The sequence below is a fragment of the Mya arenaria genome, chromosome 6 (genome assembly GCF_026914265.1).
Source record: "Mya arenaria isolate MELC-2E11 chromosome 6, ASM2691426v1".
Taxonomy (NCBI): Eukaryota; Metazoa; Mollusca; class Bivalvia; order Myida; family Myidae; genus Mya; species Mya arenaria.
Genome location: NC_069127.1, coordinates 56785196 through 56799411, shown reverse-complemented (window position 1 = coordinate 56799411; position 14216 = coordinate 56785196). Strand labels below are relative to the sequence as shown.

The window sequence follows — 14216 nt, the reverse complement described above, 5'->3', positions numbered from 1 at the left end:
TTTGAGGTTATCATGGTGAAAATTCCTATTTAAAGTCTAGAAAACCTTAGAGAAGTAAATATAACATAAATTACAGAAAAAAATGAGCTTAGCTTAATCCTGTTATAAGAGACAAAAGAAGTTTCGAGAAATTGGAGGCAGTGGTTTAATTTCAACCCTGAGGTCCATCAGTGCATTAGTGTTTTTAATTTATCAAAGACAATGACTTGAATGATTAATAAGCAGAATGCATATAAGTTAATAGCCTTTTTATCCACATATTAGGAGTTATTGCATGGTTAAGACCAGCCTTTTTTATTGATATTGGAGTTATTGTATAGATGAAAACTTGGTACAAAAACTATAATGCTTTACTTAGAGTAATATACGAACTCAATATCAATTTCTTTTATTCCTACAACAAAGACATCTTAAAGTATAATACAAATAATTGTGACTTTCTAAATGGAAATAGGTTTTCAATTTTGTGCACAAATATAAGAACTTTATCACACATTTTGTCAGTCAATTTTGTAGCTGGATTTCAACAACTGAAATTTTTCAGAAAACAAGATGTGTCACCTTTCTGGACCACCAATTTTTTTTTTTTTATTAAAGGTCATAATAACCTTGACAATTGACCTACTAACCCAGCTGACCATGACCATTCATACCATTTATTAAGACTCTATAAGAACTCATTCAAATGTTATAGATTGGAAATAAAGCATGAAGTCGAGGATAATGACAAAAAACAACAAAGTACTCCATTATCACATCAAATTCTTTTTTGTCAGAGTTGACCTTAAATGCCTCTTATTTTTTTCAGATTCATGTAAAAAACTTTCATGGCACATATCAAAGTAGCTTGGTGATTCCATAGGTTAAGCAAGTTTCTTACCTATAGTTTGCACTGGTTCCCAATGGGTTTTTCTCATACTTGAGCTCAAACAGTTTTCTATCTGTTTCCTCATGCACTGCACTGAAGCCGGCTCCCCTTTGGAACCCGCCGTGTCTTTTGTTGCCAAATCTCTCCTGAAATGGAGTATAACTATTGATATAACAAGAACAAGGTCTAGTGATGTTCAAATGCAATTTGTGCTGTCAAATGAACTACTAAATCCAGCATCTGATATCTATATAGCAATTCAATTATGAAAAAATCAATTTTGAACACTTGTCTGTATATTTCATTAAACTCAGAGTTATGGACCTGGATTTACTTGTTCAAGTACCGGTAGCTGGCAACATGTGTACCATGTTTCATCTAAAAATGACATGTTTTTTTTCTTGAAAAACACACATACTATAAATTAAAGATTTGATCCTGATCATCCAAATATTGCTAAATATCATGATAGAAGAATCTCATTTGTTTGCACCCACCTTAATTTAACAACTAATTAAACAACATCTCAATGGAAAATTTATATTTTATTTTTTTTATAAACAAACCTTATTCTGACAGCCAACTAAAACAGGGAACAGTGTGCCTTCTGTCATCTTGTCCAATAGCTTGAGACCACCGACACTGAGTCCAAATGTAAGCCCAGAACTACGGGGTCGAGATTCAAACAACATCTTAATGGCCGAACATTCCAGCTCCATAATGCTGTGGCTAAGCCGGTCTCCTGTTGGTAAAAACAAACTAATATCAATGTGTTAATGGAGAAATATTCGTGAAATTTTAATTTCAAATCTTTTGTGTTGAACATAATCCTTTCTTATGACACTTGAGCTTATTTGTCGACATTTTTTGTAATCGATATGTTCTCAGGGTTCGAATTTAACTATGAGGAGCCCTCGCAAAATTTTGCGAGTGCCTTTTGAGGCAACTCGCAAAATGAAAAATCAACTTGCAATTTTATTATTTGCTTTATTCCCTTATAATATTGTCTAATTAAAGTAGAAATTTACACCTAAGACATATTATGAATGTTAAAAACTATCAATCTTGAGTGACTCGACTACTAGAATTTGTTGATGGCTCATTTTTTTGGCGGGATACGGAAAGCCTAATCAGATGGTGGCCGCTTTTTGATAACAAAGCTGTCCAATAATTTGACATTGTTCACTTTGTATATTTACCCTCGCCATCGGGTAATACCCATTCGGCAAGCACGCTACAAATTTCATTAAGTAGATATAAGTATTAAAAATAATAACATTATAAATTTAGAATAAATAAAAGCAACAGTAAATGTAGCGAGGATGCTTTGGACCATGAAATACACATGTATATCGTTCGACGAAGTCTATTCACATTGACAGTTGGGGGGAAATATATTCAAAAGATGATGGGGTTTACATATAGAGAGCGAAAGCGCTTAATTTAGCCAATGATTGAACTAGGTGATTACGTCATTTAAATTCACTTTGTATTATGCAAGCCTCGGAGCATCCGGGAAAGATTCGAGATAAAACTAGGCCTTTTTCGTATTTGTTCTATTTTTGAAAACTTACTAGAGCGTGACTCCGTACTTTCTACCGGAATTGTAAACATGCCACTTATAGGCTGTTTACACGCGACTACGTAGCAAAGTTCATGTTTATTCTACTTTCCTTTTAACATTTTGTGGTCTAGAAAAAGCCACTCGCAGAATTTTGCAAGCTTGAATAAAAGTCACTCGCATTTCGCGAGTATGCGAGTCTAAATTCAAACCCTGGTTCTGTGTTCTATCCATAATTCAATTTGTTCAACTGACTCTTTGGAGAAATCACTTTAACTCCTTTTTTTCAAGGATTTTTCAAAGAGCAATCTATTAAGTAGGAAAAAAATACCCAAATACTTGCAATGCCACATTATGAGCAAATGAATTAATATCATAACTTCCAAAGTGGGAAGGTGAATCATCCGAAACTCATAACTCTCTTTAACTTGAAGGTTTACTACAATCTTGACGGTCAGCCAGTTGTCCTACCCAGCACAGTCCGTAGTCTAGTGATCAGAAAAACGTTCAGATAACCAAACACTGTCACACGTGTAAAATCAAATCTGACATCTTAATCTAGAATTGCTCCCCACCACCCCTCCCCTTTTTACAAGAGAAACATTACAAACCCGATTGAGTGTTAGTCGAATTTCCCAGCACTTTCAGAGATCCAGTTTTTAGACAAAAGTTCAGGTGTGCGAACACAACGTCACGTTTCAAAACTGATCTGTCATCTTCACCATCTCCCAACACATCGTCAATGACAACTTTCAGTTCTTGCTCTGTGAAAAACAGAAGGTAATTTTTAGCATCTATAAACATAAAGTCAACAAGAGTATTATTTAGGCAAAACAAAATATTCTATTTTAAGCTGGAATTTTTCGCATAGAAACTTGCTACCAATACAAATGTTAATTTTCCAATGCTTCTGTACTCGTTACCATTATAACTTATAAGCAAACAATCAACTAAAAAAGATTGACAAAACCTGTCAACCAGTACAATAACTCAATAATTGCATGTAGAGATAAAAACAGATATTGAGTTTTTGCACTAAGTTGACAAAATGACTGATTTATAATAATTTCCTAATATATAAGCTTAAAGAAAATTCTTGTACGATTAATCAATATTGCAAATGAGTGAAAACTTTGAACCTGCATAAAAACACACTGACCGAGCTCAGACTTAGAGATCTTTGGTGGAGGGGGTTCCCCAGCGCTATCATCCTGTGAACCCTGCACCAAGACTCTAGAAGTCCCAACATCACTGCTTGCTTGCACTGGAGCCTGAACCTGGCCTCCATACCAGCCACCCCACCCTGGAAACCACCGCTGTAGAAGACTTTTATCCTCTGGGGGTGGAGATGGGGTTGTTGTCAGGGCAACAAATTGTGGTTTGGCTTTCGGTTTTTCTGGTTCAGGAGAAGGTGACTAAAATAATAAAGGATGTCACTGTAAGTAAGTAATACCCCCAGCTCTTGGCAATGCCTTAGAGTCATAAAGAGAAAAGAGACTTTGCATGTAATATAGCATAGGCATGGCATCATTGAAAACTTTTTGAAATTGTAAGCAATCGTGTAATATCTGCAAATGTTTACAACACCTGACATATGCAGCAAATGATTAATCAAACAGTATGATTTGATAGTGATCACAACACTTTTAATATGATGAACCTACTGTAATAAATAGAAGTCAAATGGATTGTTCAATGGATAGGGAATGAATAAATATGATAGAGCAGTTATGATGGTTATTGTTACATTGACGCTGTCTACTTGAATATCTGTTACAAAATTCTCAACATACTAGTATAAAGACACGCGCCCGGATCGTATGATATCTCAAGCTTTTAGAAGCCCTGCTAGTTAGTACTAGTATATCATCAATATTAATCAAATGACAAACCTTTGAAGCTTGCATCCCAAAGTTCCTATAAACAAGCTCCCTTAGTATTTTCAGCTCATCGAAACTGAATTCTTTCTCGATTCTCTCTTGCGTTGCCTGCAAATGTTACAATCAACAACATTTAAAGGGGCACAATATAGGTAAAGGCAAAACATTTTTTTTTATTTAAATGCATTATTATGTTTTACTCATTTGACTTTCAAGAGACTATACACCAGATTGGCTCCAAAAAAAGTTTTTTTCTGTTACGAATCTCAGGACAATCATTAAATTAAATTTAATAAGAAACAGGTTTGAACTGGTGTTGCCAAAATTGCAGTCCAGTGTTGTATCCACTGTGCTATAAAGGCTTACCCTACAGTTAAACAGTTAAAATATTTTAGCTATATACCTAACTTGGTAATATCACGTAATATCATGGACTAGCCAATCACGCATAAGGAATGAATTCTATTAGGTAGACATACCTAGTAATCTTTTTTAATGGAAAAATACGAAAAACATGCGAAAAATAAATTAATTGTAAACTATGTGGTACTTCAGTTATTAAGTTTCAATGCAATGTACACATCAATACCAAGTTTGTCAGTTTTCGACAGTTTTCTCTTTTTATTTTTGCTATTTAATCATACGGATCAAAACAAAAAAAAACATATATATGATTTGTGTACAGATAAAAAAAGATCAGTGATAGTTTGGGATTTTCTTAAAATGGGAAATTAGTGGCCATGTAGCTATTAATTGAAAAGAACATATATAAAGGCCAATATTTGTTATCAATACACCTATCAAATGCTTTTTACATAGTTAAAAAGTAAATAAAATTCATTTAAACATAAAACCCAACTCAGGAAGGCATATTAATTTATACTGTCCCCATTTCAGATTGTTTAAAGTTTGAGAAACAAATAAAGAACAGGGACCTACCCTTTATAGATTTTTTTTAGTTTTGCTTCCCTATGATGGGTTGTTTGTTCAAATGAATTAGCTCTTAGCTATATCAGGGAACTAATACCATACAGTTGGTCATGAACCCCCCAGACTAGTTATACAACAAAAATAGTATCATACTCTATTCTCAGATAATGTAGAAAACAAACAACTGTTATTTCAAACAGATACAAACCTTCAGCGTTGCATCAAGAAATTCCTTCTTCATATATGTAGTGTAGAGCTTCACATATAACACGACATCCTTGCATCTTTGAGAGAGGAATGATTTCGTAAGCCGTTTGTTACATTCATGAATCTCCCACATCTTTGCATCAATGGCAAATTTCCACCACACTTTTGCACTGAAATATGATTTGAATTTTAATCACATTAAGACTTCAGCTGCACTCTTACAGATTGACCAATTTGACAATTTTTCTGAATAAAAATTCTCAGAATCAGCTGGCCATCAATACTTTCAGACATATCATATAACTACAATAGAACAGATCTTAATGGTTTGGAACACTGCAGAAAAAAATAATCTTGAAGTAATGTTAACGCTTTTAGCAATCAGACATCAATTTTCGAAGGTAAATATTAAGGTTACTGATAATAATCTTTCATCACCAGTTTTATATCATCAGTTTTCAGGCATAAATGCAAAATTTGGCTCACTCAAAGACAAAAAAATGTCAAAACCCACAATCTGTAAGGGTGCAGCTTTATTAACACTGGATATTAATTGAAAATGTTTTGTTTTTTTCAATTCATCTTTGCCTTACCAAGAGATCCAAAGAGACAACACTTGTATGTTGTTGTAATGTTGTTTTTATCATAAGAAAAGGGGAATGATTCAACAATTTTTTAAGACTTCTTACTGTCTGTGTACCAAATTTCAGTTGAATATCTTAACGATTTCTGAGTTTTTGGCCAAGTTTTTGCACAGTCTTGATATTGATAAAACTGACAACAACACCAAGGCAATGACAAAACCCTGAGTTAATTTCTTTAAAAAACAAACAAGTTATAAATTTGCCATTTTTCCTTTAAGAAGTTGCTGATCTTCCAAAGATGAGATAGGTGATGACATTTTTGGCAATTTCTAAAATATTTTTCAAGCATTTGATTGGCTAAGAGTCAGGTGGAAGAAAAAACCATTCAAAGCTATGAGTGACAAACAAATAGCAGCAGGAGGCGTCATTTTTTACATGTCTGATGTCTTAAATAAAACTTCTATATCCACTTTTGATTAATTTACATTTAATTATTTAAATTTTACACTTACTTTTTATGCAGCTGACACTGCGGTCTCCACTTTCTATAGCGTTTACTCTGTTCATATTGATCAAACTCCCGTAGAAGCAACGCAATGTTTCGATACTGGTCTTCGCTCACAGAGAACGCCATGTTTTCCAGTGTAAGGTCGATGGCATTTCGAGGTGTGACAAGGTTTCGCAAGGGTAGGGCAGTTGTGTGGCGTTTCATCTTGGCACTGGCTGATACCGGTGAGAGGATATATTCATGGTCCTGAAAAACATGAAAGTGTTTTTTTTACCATATTTTACCTCAAACAAGGACATAATTATTCTCACAAATCATATTCGAATTAGTATTAGTAAATTGTCTTGAATCCAATAATGAAATACTACACTTTGTTCTGAGGGCAAACTTAAATATATTTTATTTCAACTTTCATATATTTTTTATCATTATTACCCGGTATACATAAGGTTGCTTGTCACAAGTTGTGTTGTTCATTTTATATAATATAATAAATATAATGTTTCAGTTGTTCTATAAATAATCTTGTTTTTAACCTTTACATTGTAGACGATTGTTCAAATAGAATTTGCTGCATTTGAGAAAAACATAATTATGATCTCAAATACATTTTTGGCAGTAAAAGTTTTGCCAATACAAATTTTCTGTTGAGTAAAATCTTAGTTCATTTAAGCCTACCTTGAACTGCTTAGTAATGGAAGAAATGTACATCTCTCTCTGAAGGGAATCCTGGAATAACAATAACATTTATATGAATAATATAATGCACCCATATACATAAAGTTAAACATATCAAGCCTGAGATCCAACAATTAAAACTTAAAATCCTAATTTCATTGTAAAATTTCTGAGAAGAGTATTGATGGGATAAAATCGTAGCTCAAACTCATTATGAAAAAAAGTTTTGAAGAATCACAGCCTCAAATTTCATAAGCTAGCTGTTTGATACCTCAAATACCGTAATGCTAAATTTGATGCCTGGGGAACCCCATAGTTTATACATCTGATAGACTACTGCGGTATCATGAATTAAGTGCAACGGAAAAATGTACAGTGGTTCTCGAAGATGGGTGACCCATGTAATTTTGGTATTATTAGGTATTTTTTTCCAATTTTTAATGGAATGGTGGCAAGGCCTAGGAAAAATAGCATCATTTTGGCAAGAAAGAGGAAAACACTAATACTAACATCATGATTTATAGAATGTTCAAATTTGTTTTCAAATCTTTTATTTAACAAGCAATGGCACTATGAAGCTACATTTGTTAAATGTTAAGAGGTCATTTTTTGCTTCTCAAAAAAGGAAAAGGAAAATTAAAAAAATATATCAAAAATAAAAAAAAAAATGAGGATGGATACATTTCTGGGGGGGGGGAATTAGGCATTTTGGTCCAAATAAAGGGCTGCAAAAACGATTTATTAAATTCCATGCAGTGGTTAAACATTCATTTATTCATTTTTTTAACCAACATACTTTCAAAATGTTTTTTAGGCCTTGTAATAACATAACAATACATACCGCCATCTTGTCTCTAGGTAAGTCTCCCACCAGCGTTGTATTTGTGTCAACGTAGATGGAGAAATCCCTGAGATCAACCAATTTGTGCATTAGATCTACCACACTGCGACTTACAAACTTTGGTGTCTGAAAATACATGTAGGTAGAATTAAAAGGGTATTTCACTAAGAAGTGTTGTCATTGTGTCAACATAGATTATGAAGTCTCAGAGATCCAGCAATTTGTGCATTAGATCTACCACACTCCGAGTTACAAACTTTGGCCTCTGAAAACAAAACATAATGGGCTGATTGGTCAGAACTTCTTTAAATTTAACAAGATGATTAACAATTATGTTGTTAACTTTTAAACATGAAATATTCAAAGATGTGCTCATAATTTTAAATAAAACAAGTCTGTCTGAAACAGTTATTTAAAATTTAATAGATAGCCTGATACGTTTTTTTCCATTAAACTTCTAGAGCAATAAAGATTTGAAAGTTAACAATGTTAACATTAACAACATTAAATACTTTAACAAAGTTCTGAAAAATTGGCCCACTGTGTGATGGAATTGATATTTTGTGTCGACAGAGGGTATACTAGAGACTTAACAGTGATTTTACAGACCCCATGAGACCATCATGTAGATATACTAGGCTTTGTGGATCCTAAATCACACTTTGGAACATCTTAGACTAAAAGGATTTTTACTTTCTGATCCAGGAAAATGTGTTTTTTTCAGTCTTATAACACTGTTCTTTAGACAGTTATGCAAGAGTTAAAACTCATTCCAAGACAAACAAGTAAAAAAAGTTGTCAAAACGGTCAATCTGTGAGAGTGCAGCTTTAAAATCAAATATTTCTATAAACCTTCCTTACCTATGAATTGTTTGAACTCTATGCAGTCAATGATTTGATGACAATGCCCAATGCAAACAGACAGTAGGGGGTTGTTATGTTGTCTTTATGTTGTTTAAAAACAGCTATTCCAATAAACATTCCTTACCCATGAGTCATCTGTATTCTGTGCCGTCAATGATTTGATGACAATGCCACACGCAAATGGACAGGATGGATTCGTTATTGCATCCTCATAGCGCAGATGGACGTCACTCACATTGAGCTAAAATATAGCAAGTTCAAATTAAACAAGAAAAGAAACCCTCAAACAACTAGGACAATAATTCAACACATATTACAGTTAAGACTTCCTAAACATGTTCCTATTGCCATTATAAGTACGCTTCGGTACAGTTTCATGATAATCCATTGAAAAAAATATTCAAAATTGAACAGTTATTGCCCAATCTTAAGTGTTTTAATTGACGGCGCAAAAAAATGACACCAACACTAACGCCATGTCAATACCACTACTATTTTTCTAGCAAAAAAAAAACAAGTTAAAAAAAAGTTTTCCTACCTGCAAGTTTTCCAGTATGTTTGCCAGTACAGACGTACCATATGAAAACCAAGACGACTCTGTGTATGTCTTCTGAATCTAAATGAAACATGAACTACTGTAATTGTAAAACATTATGCCCTTTAATAGTTAAGATATTTTGTTAGTATTATAAGTGTTAATCACATTGCTTACGCTAATGGTATTGCCAGATGGATTCTGATTAATCATTTAGAAAGCCTGTGACGAAGACAGCCATCAAATTTCAATATTTCAATAAAGTCATTATTAAAGTGACACTCTTATTCATAATCCATACATATGCATGTATAACAAACATAATTTTGACTAATAAACCTTTAACTACTTACTAAATAATGCATTTATGGAAAACATTAATTACTGATAACAAGATTGTAGCCATGTATTTAATAGCAGAAAGCGCAAAAATATTAAATGATTGGTGAATGCTAAAAGATTTACTGTGGTCTTCTATAGTCCCATAAGGTAGACATACCATGTTTTATGCTCATTTCTTTCAAATTAAACTTGGTATCCTTCATAAGAACCATTGTTTTCAACATTTATTCATCCTTTTTGGAATATAAAAACAATATTATTAATTGTGGTAAATTTTTGTTGGGAGTAACAGTGTATCTTTAAGTGGGTTAATTAGCAGTTTGCGCATGCACAACACCGGCAGGTATAGAGGCATTTGCACCAACACTAAGTAAGTCATTATGTATTTTTACTTTAATAGTTAATTTGGCTTATTAAAATTTGCAAGATTGAAATTAGCTGTAAGAATAACATCCACATCTATTTACCGTAACCTTATGATTTAGGCTACACCAGGATTGTATGCTTTATAAGGCTGAGGAAGATGACACGCATTTGCCAGTTTAACCGATGCACAAGTGACACAAAGTATTGGGACATAGACAAACAATGACCAAACCACAATTCAAAATGCCTTGCCTTTGATACACTTTTAAATTACTGTAGATATAACTCCTAAAACACCGAAAAAGCCAAAATTTCTAAGGACTGAAATGTTATATGTGTCTATAATATCGTAACCTGACTTATAACCTGTGTTTATCAATGTCCAACCCACCTGCATTTTATCCTCTAGGGCTTTTAACATCTGGGTTTTCCTTGCCTCAGTCGCTGCTTTTTCTTTTTCATCATCATACTGAAATATTCAAATTAAAAGACATGAATTGAATAATTCATTTGAGGATACACTTTATAGAACAAGATTGAATAAAGTATGTTTATAATTTCATTTAATAATGAGATCATGGCACACAAGCCTGAATTTTTGAATAAGTATATTCAGAAAACAGGAAACTACAGAATCATGCATTTCTTCAAAATTTGAAATTTAAGAAAATTTCTTCCTTTCAGAATTCTGTATGTGATGAAAAAAATAGTGGGCTGCAGCTTTTCTCCAAGAGCCCATAGAAACAGATACAAAAATGGAAAAAAATATCCACATTTTTAAGTTTCGAGTCCAGCTTGGTCTTATCAATGACATCATAACAATTAATATCCACCTTGTACTCTAAAAGTGGTCCGGCCACTAGGTAGAGGTGTTCTATGGAAATCACCCATGGTTCACTGTGCATGCGTCGAACAGGAATCTGTAGTTTGATCTTGCCGATAAACCCTGAGAGGAAGATTATTATCATTTTTATTATAATATGTTGTTCTATGGTTTATAAAGATTTCTCAGTAAAATAAAAATGATATTTCACTGTTCCAAACAATGAAATAACATTTTGATGTTTCACTGATTCAAAATTTTAACCCTCTCTCAATACCAAATCAAACATCAGCGCCTACAGGGCCGGGACACAAATTTCTGAAATGATGTTACATGTAATCACAATAAACTGTCATTTATTCCATTTTGGACAAATAATAAGATGAAAAATTGTCCGTTTCAGAGTAAGATTGCAATATATTTCAACACCAAAAGAAAATACTTCACTCATGATATACATTAATATATAAAATGTACAATATGTACTCAAGAAAATGTCCGAATCCAGTAGATGATTATGTTCTATAAAAATATATTAAGTTATATAGTTAGTACTTAGAATATGAAAATAGTAGAAATGGATATATGACATATTTACTTCTTTGCACAAAGCAGAAGTGAACAGTAGTCTGGGCATGCATGAGTTTAACTACCACTAAACTATCAGATTTGTTAAAATAATTACTGACTCATTTTACTAGTGTAGACATTTACTTAATGTTCTTGGTTCTCAAAACACCGTCTCTAAAAGTAAAGTGACCTGAAACCAGCTACCATTAATTGTACTTAATAATCACTTATTTGTCGAAATTTGAACCAGTCCAATTGTCATTTGAAAAGTCCATTTTGGACAGAAGTTGTCTCCTATTGACAATACTGAATGTTCTTGCAAGCAACTCACCAGATTTGACTTGAAGAGGAAGACCAAGTTTACTGAGAGCATCTTTTTTGAGAGGTAAGTTTTCCAACTCAACAACACCTGTTGTAAAAATTATAAACATTTGTTAAAGTGTGTCAAAAAATAAAGAAATTAAACAAAGGAGTCTTGAGAATTGTATATTTTATCACAAACTTTTTATCACAAACTTTCCTTTTAAAAAGACCTTGCTTTAAACACGGTGATTTTCAGTTATCGAATAAGGCCTTTGGATTAACAAGTCAGAAATTGCCTTTACAAATTGTCTGATGTTATAGTGTTTTGTTTTGTTTTAAATTGTTTTGAACCAGCTTGGATAGTGATTAAGCAAACCAGTGTAGGGATTGCATGCTTATTTATATTCATATTTATGTTTAAAAACAAGGGCCCTGAGCCCAGGTCTGAATATATGTATAACATATAATTATTGTAGCATGGACCATTTTGTATTAATGAAACAAATACATGTAAATGTAGCATACCTGACAACAGAGCAATAGATAGCTGGTCTTTGTTTAGGTTTTCCACATACTCCCCAACATAGGTGTTTAACACCCACGCCACAAGGCCTTCTAACATGCCTGCTTTACTCTCAATTCCGCGTCTGAAAATTTTATAGTTATTTGTTCATTGCTCTTACTTTTCAGAAACATAATGAACCTATTATTGGAAATGATATTTTTACGGGATTGAAAAATTTAAAAACAATCAGTACTCTAAAAGGACACTCTAAGGTTAGTAACAACTAGATTATCATGATATACTGGTGTATAGAGTTTTAAGCAAAATTATATTGTACCACAATACCAAGTCAATGTGCTGGTATTTGATGGTGAAAATTTAAAAACAGCAAAATATTTGGTATTTTCAAGGTTTGCTGGATAAAAGTTTAGTTGAATATGTTAATAATTTAAATCTTATTTCCTGGTCATGCTGGCATTTGAATCTATTCATCCTCATGAGTAAATATTCATTCAGTGTAAATAAACCAAATGTAAAGAACATGGATGGCTTTATTTTAAAAGAAACAATGAATTTGAAAAGAATAAATAAAAATGTCATTTATTGTTTGGCTTCAGTCTCCATGTCTAGTTGGTATTGGGTTTGAGTTTAAATTCAGAACAGTTATTCACCGGATCACAAAACCAACTTTGATTTTGTTATGGATGCATGCATTAAAAAAGGCTGCAGCCTATGTATGGTAATGATATTTAATGTCATCATATATCACATAGATTTTGCAAGTCATTTTTTCATTTTGCAAGTAAGCACTTAAAAATACCATTTGCCAAAATATATGTGTATGGATACAAACTAACAGTTGTGTTGATTACGTACTAGTTTATGATTACTCAGCCTCGCTACTGCTACACCCTTTTTTTAATGATAGCACAACATATACGCCTAATGTATGATAACTTAAAGGCTAACATGATTCAATTGAGTTTTCGCTATATCCAGAGTTTCAACAAGACATTCGATTTAATATATGCTTATTTAACTTTGAATTGCTTCCTTTAGGGATGTGTTTAGCTAATGTATCAATTGGTAATTACTATCAAAGGTTTCGGGTTATAAAGACATATGCTCATTACCATATATACGTGCATAACGGGACGACACACATAGGAATACTAACTTTATATCAGATTTATAGATACATGGTCCGTTATATAGATATATTTCTACCTTTTTAAACATTTAAAACATTTTTCTAATAAAGTTATACAAACAACATTCAGACAATGAATTAGGATAATTTCGTTCCAAAAATCAAAAAGAATAGTTTCCCACGTATAAGTTTCTTATTAACGTCGAATTACAAAAAAATGATAAGATATAGGCATGTATCTCAACATTAAGTAAATAAAAAGGCGTCAATGGTTGAAACATATACAACACAATATTAGATTTGGTCTTAAACTTTTCATAAAATTAGGTATGCCAAGTTCTTATTCTTATTATTGTTATACTGAGGTATTGTGACGTGATAGAAGAGATAACTTGAATGGTCGTTATGAAAATAAAATCGCTCAGCCACAAACTTTCAAATCGCTTTAGGTTTTAAGGTTTGTCTTGGTGAGATTAAAACAAGGAGGTTGGGGGGCAACAAAAGATCATCAGCTTTTGTTTCTCATTGTGTATTTCACATTCAATACATGGGAGTTTAATTTCTACAAAATATATAAAAGAAAGAGTAATAAAACAAAAAAGTGCAGTTTTCACGTGTAGTGTAAAGGAAAAAAAGTGTTACTGAAACACAACACAAATGTTTTCGTTAGAATGAAGGACAAACAATATTTAAGCTAAACT

General features: G+C 32.6%; 1 protein-coding gene across 4 annotated transcripts in view; it reads right to left on the bottom strand.

The window, feature by feature from the left end:
- Positions 1-14216, bottom strand: part of LOC128238472 (intermembrane lipid transfer protein VPS13D-like) — a 91826-nt gene that overhangs the window by 66240 nt on the left and 11370 nt on the right. For all 4 annotated transcript variants that reach the window (XM_052954429.1, XM_052954428.1, XM_052954427.1 and 1 more), the window contains exons 3-17: positions 12386-12507; positions 11889-11966; positions 10998-11110; positions 10556-10633; positions 9460-9537; positions 9046-9162; positions 8058-8183; positions 7217-7267; positions 6543-6784; positions 5448-5616; positions 4322-4417; positions 3589-3844; positions 3041-3193; positions 1435-1610; positions 881-1014 (exon numbers count right to left, since the gene is read on the bottom strand). In XM_052954429.1, coding sequence (XP_052810389.1) covers positions 881-1014; positions 1435-1610; positions 3041-3193; positions 3589-3844; positions 4322-4417; positions 5448-5616; positions 6543-6784; positions 7217-7267; positions 8058-8183; positions 9046-9162; positions 9460-9537; positions 10556-10633; positions 10998-11110; positions 11889-11966; positions 12386-12482 — 1964 coding nt within the window. In that variant the 5' untranslated portion in view covers positions 12483-12507. The remainder of the gene's footprint in view (positions 1-880; positions 1015-1434; positions 1611-3040; positions 3194-3588; positions 3845-4321; positions 4418-5447; positions 5617-6542; positions 6785-7216; positions 7268-8057; positions 8184-9045; positions 9163-9459; positions 9538-10555; positions 10634-10997; positions 11111-11888; positions 11967-12385; positions 12508-14216) is intronic.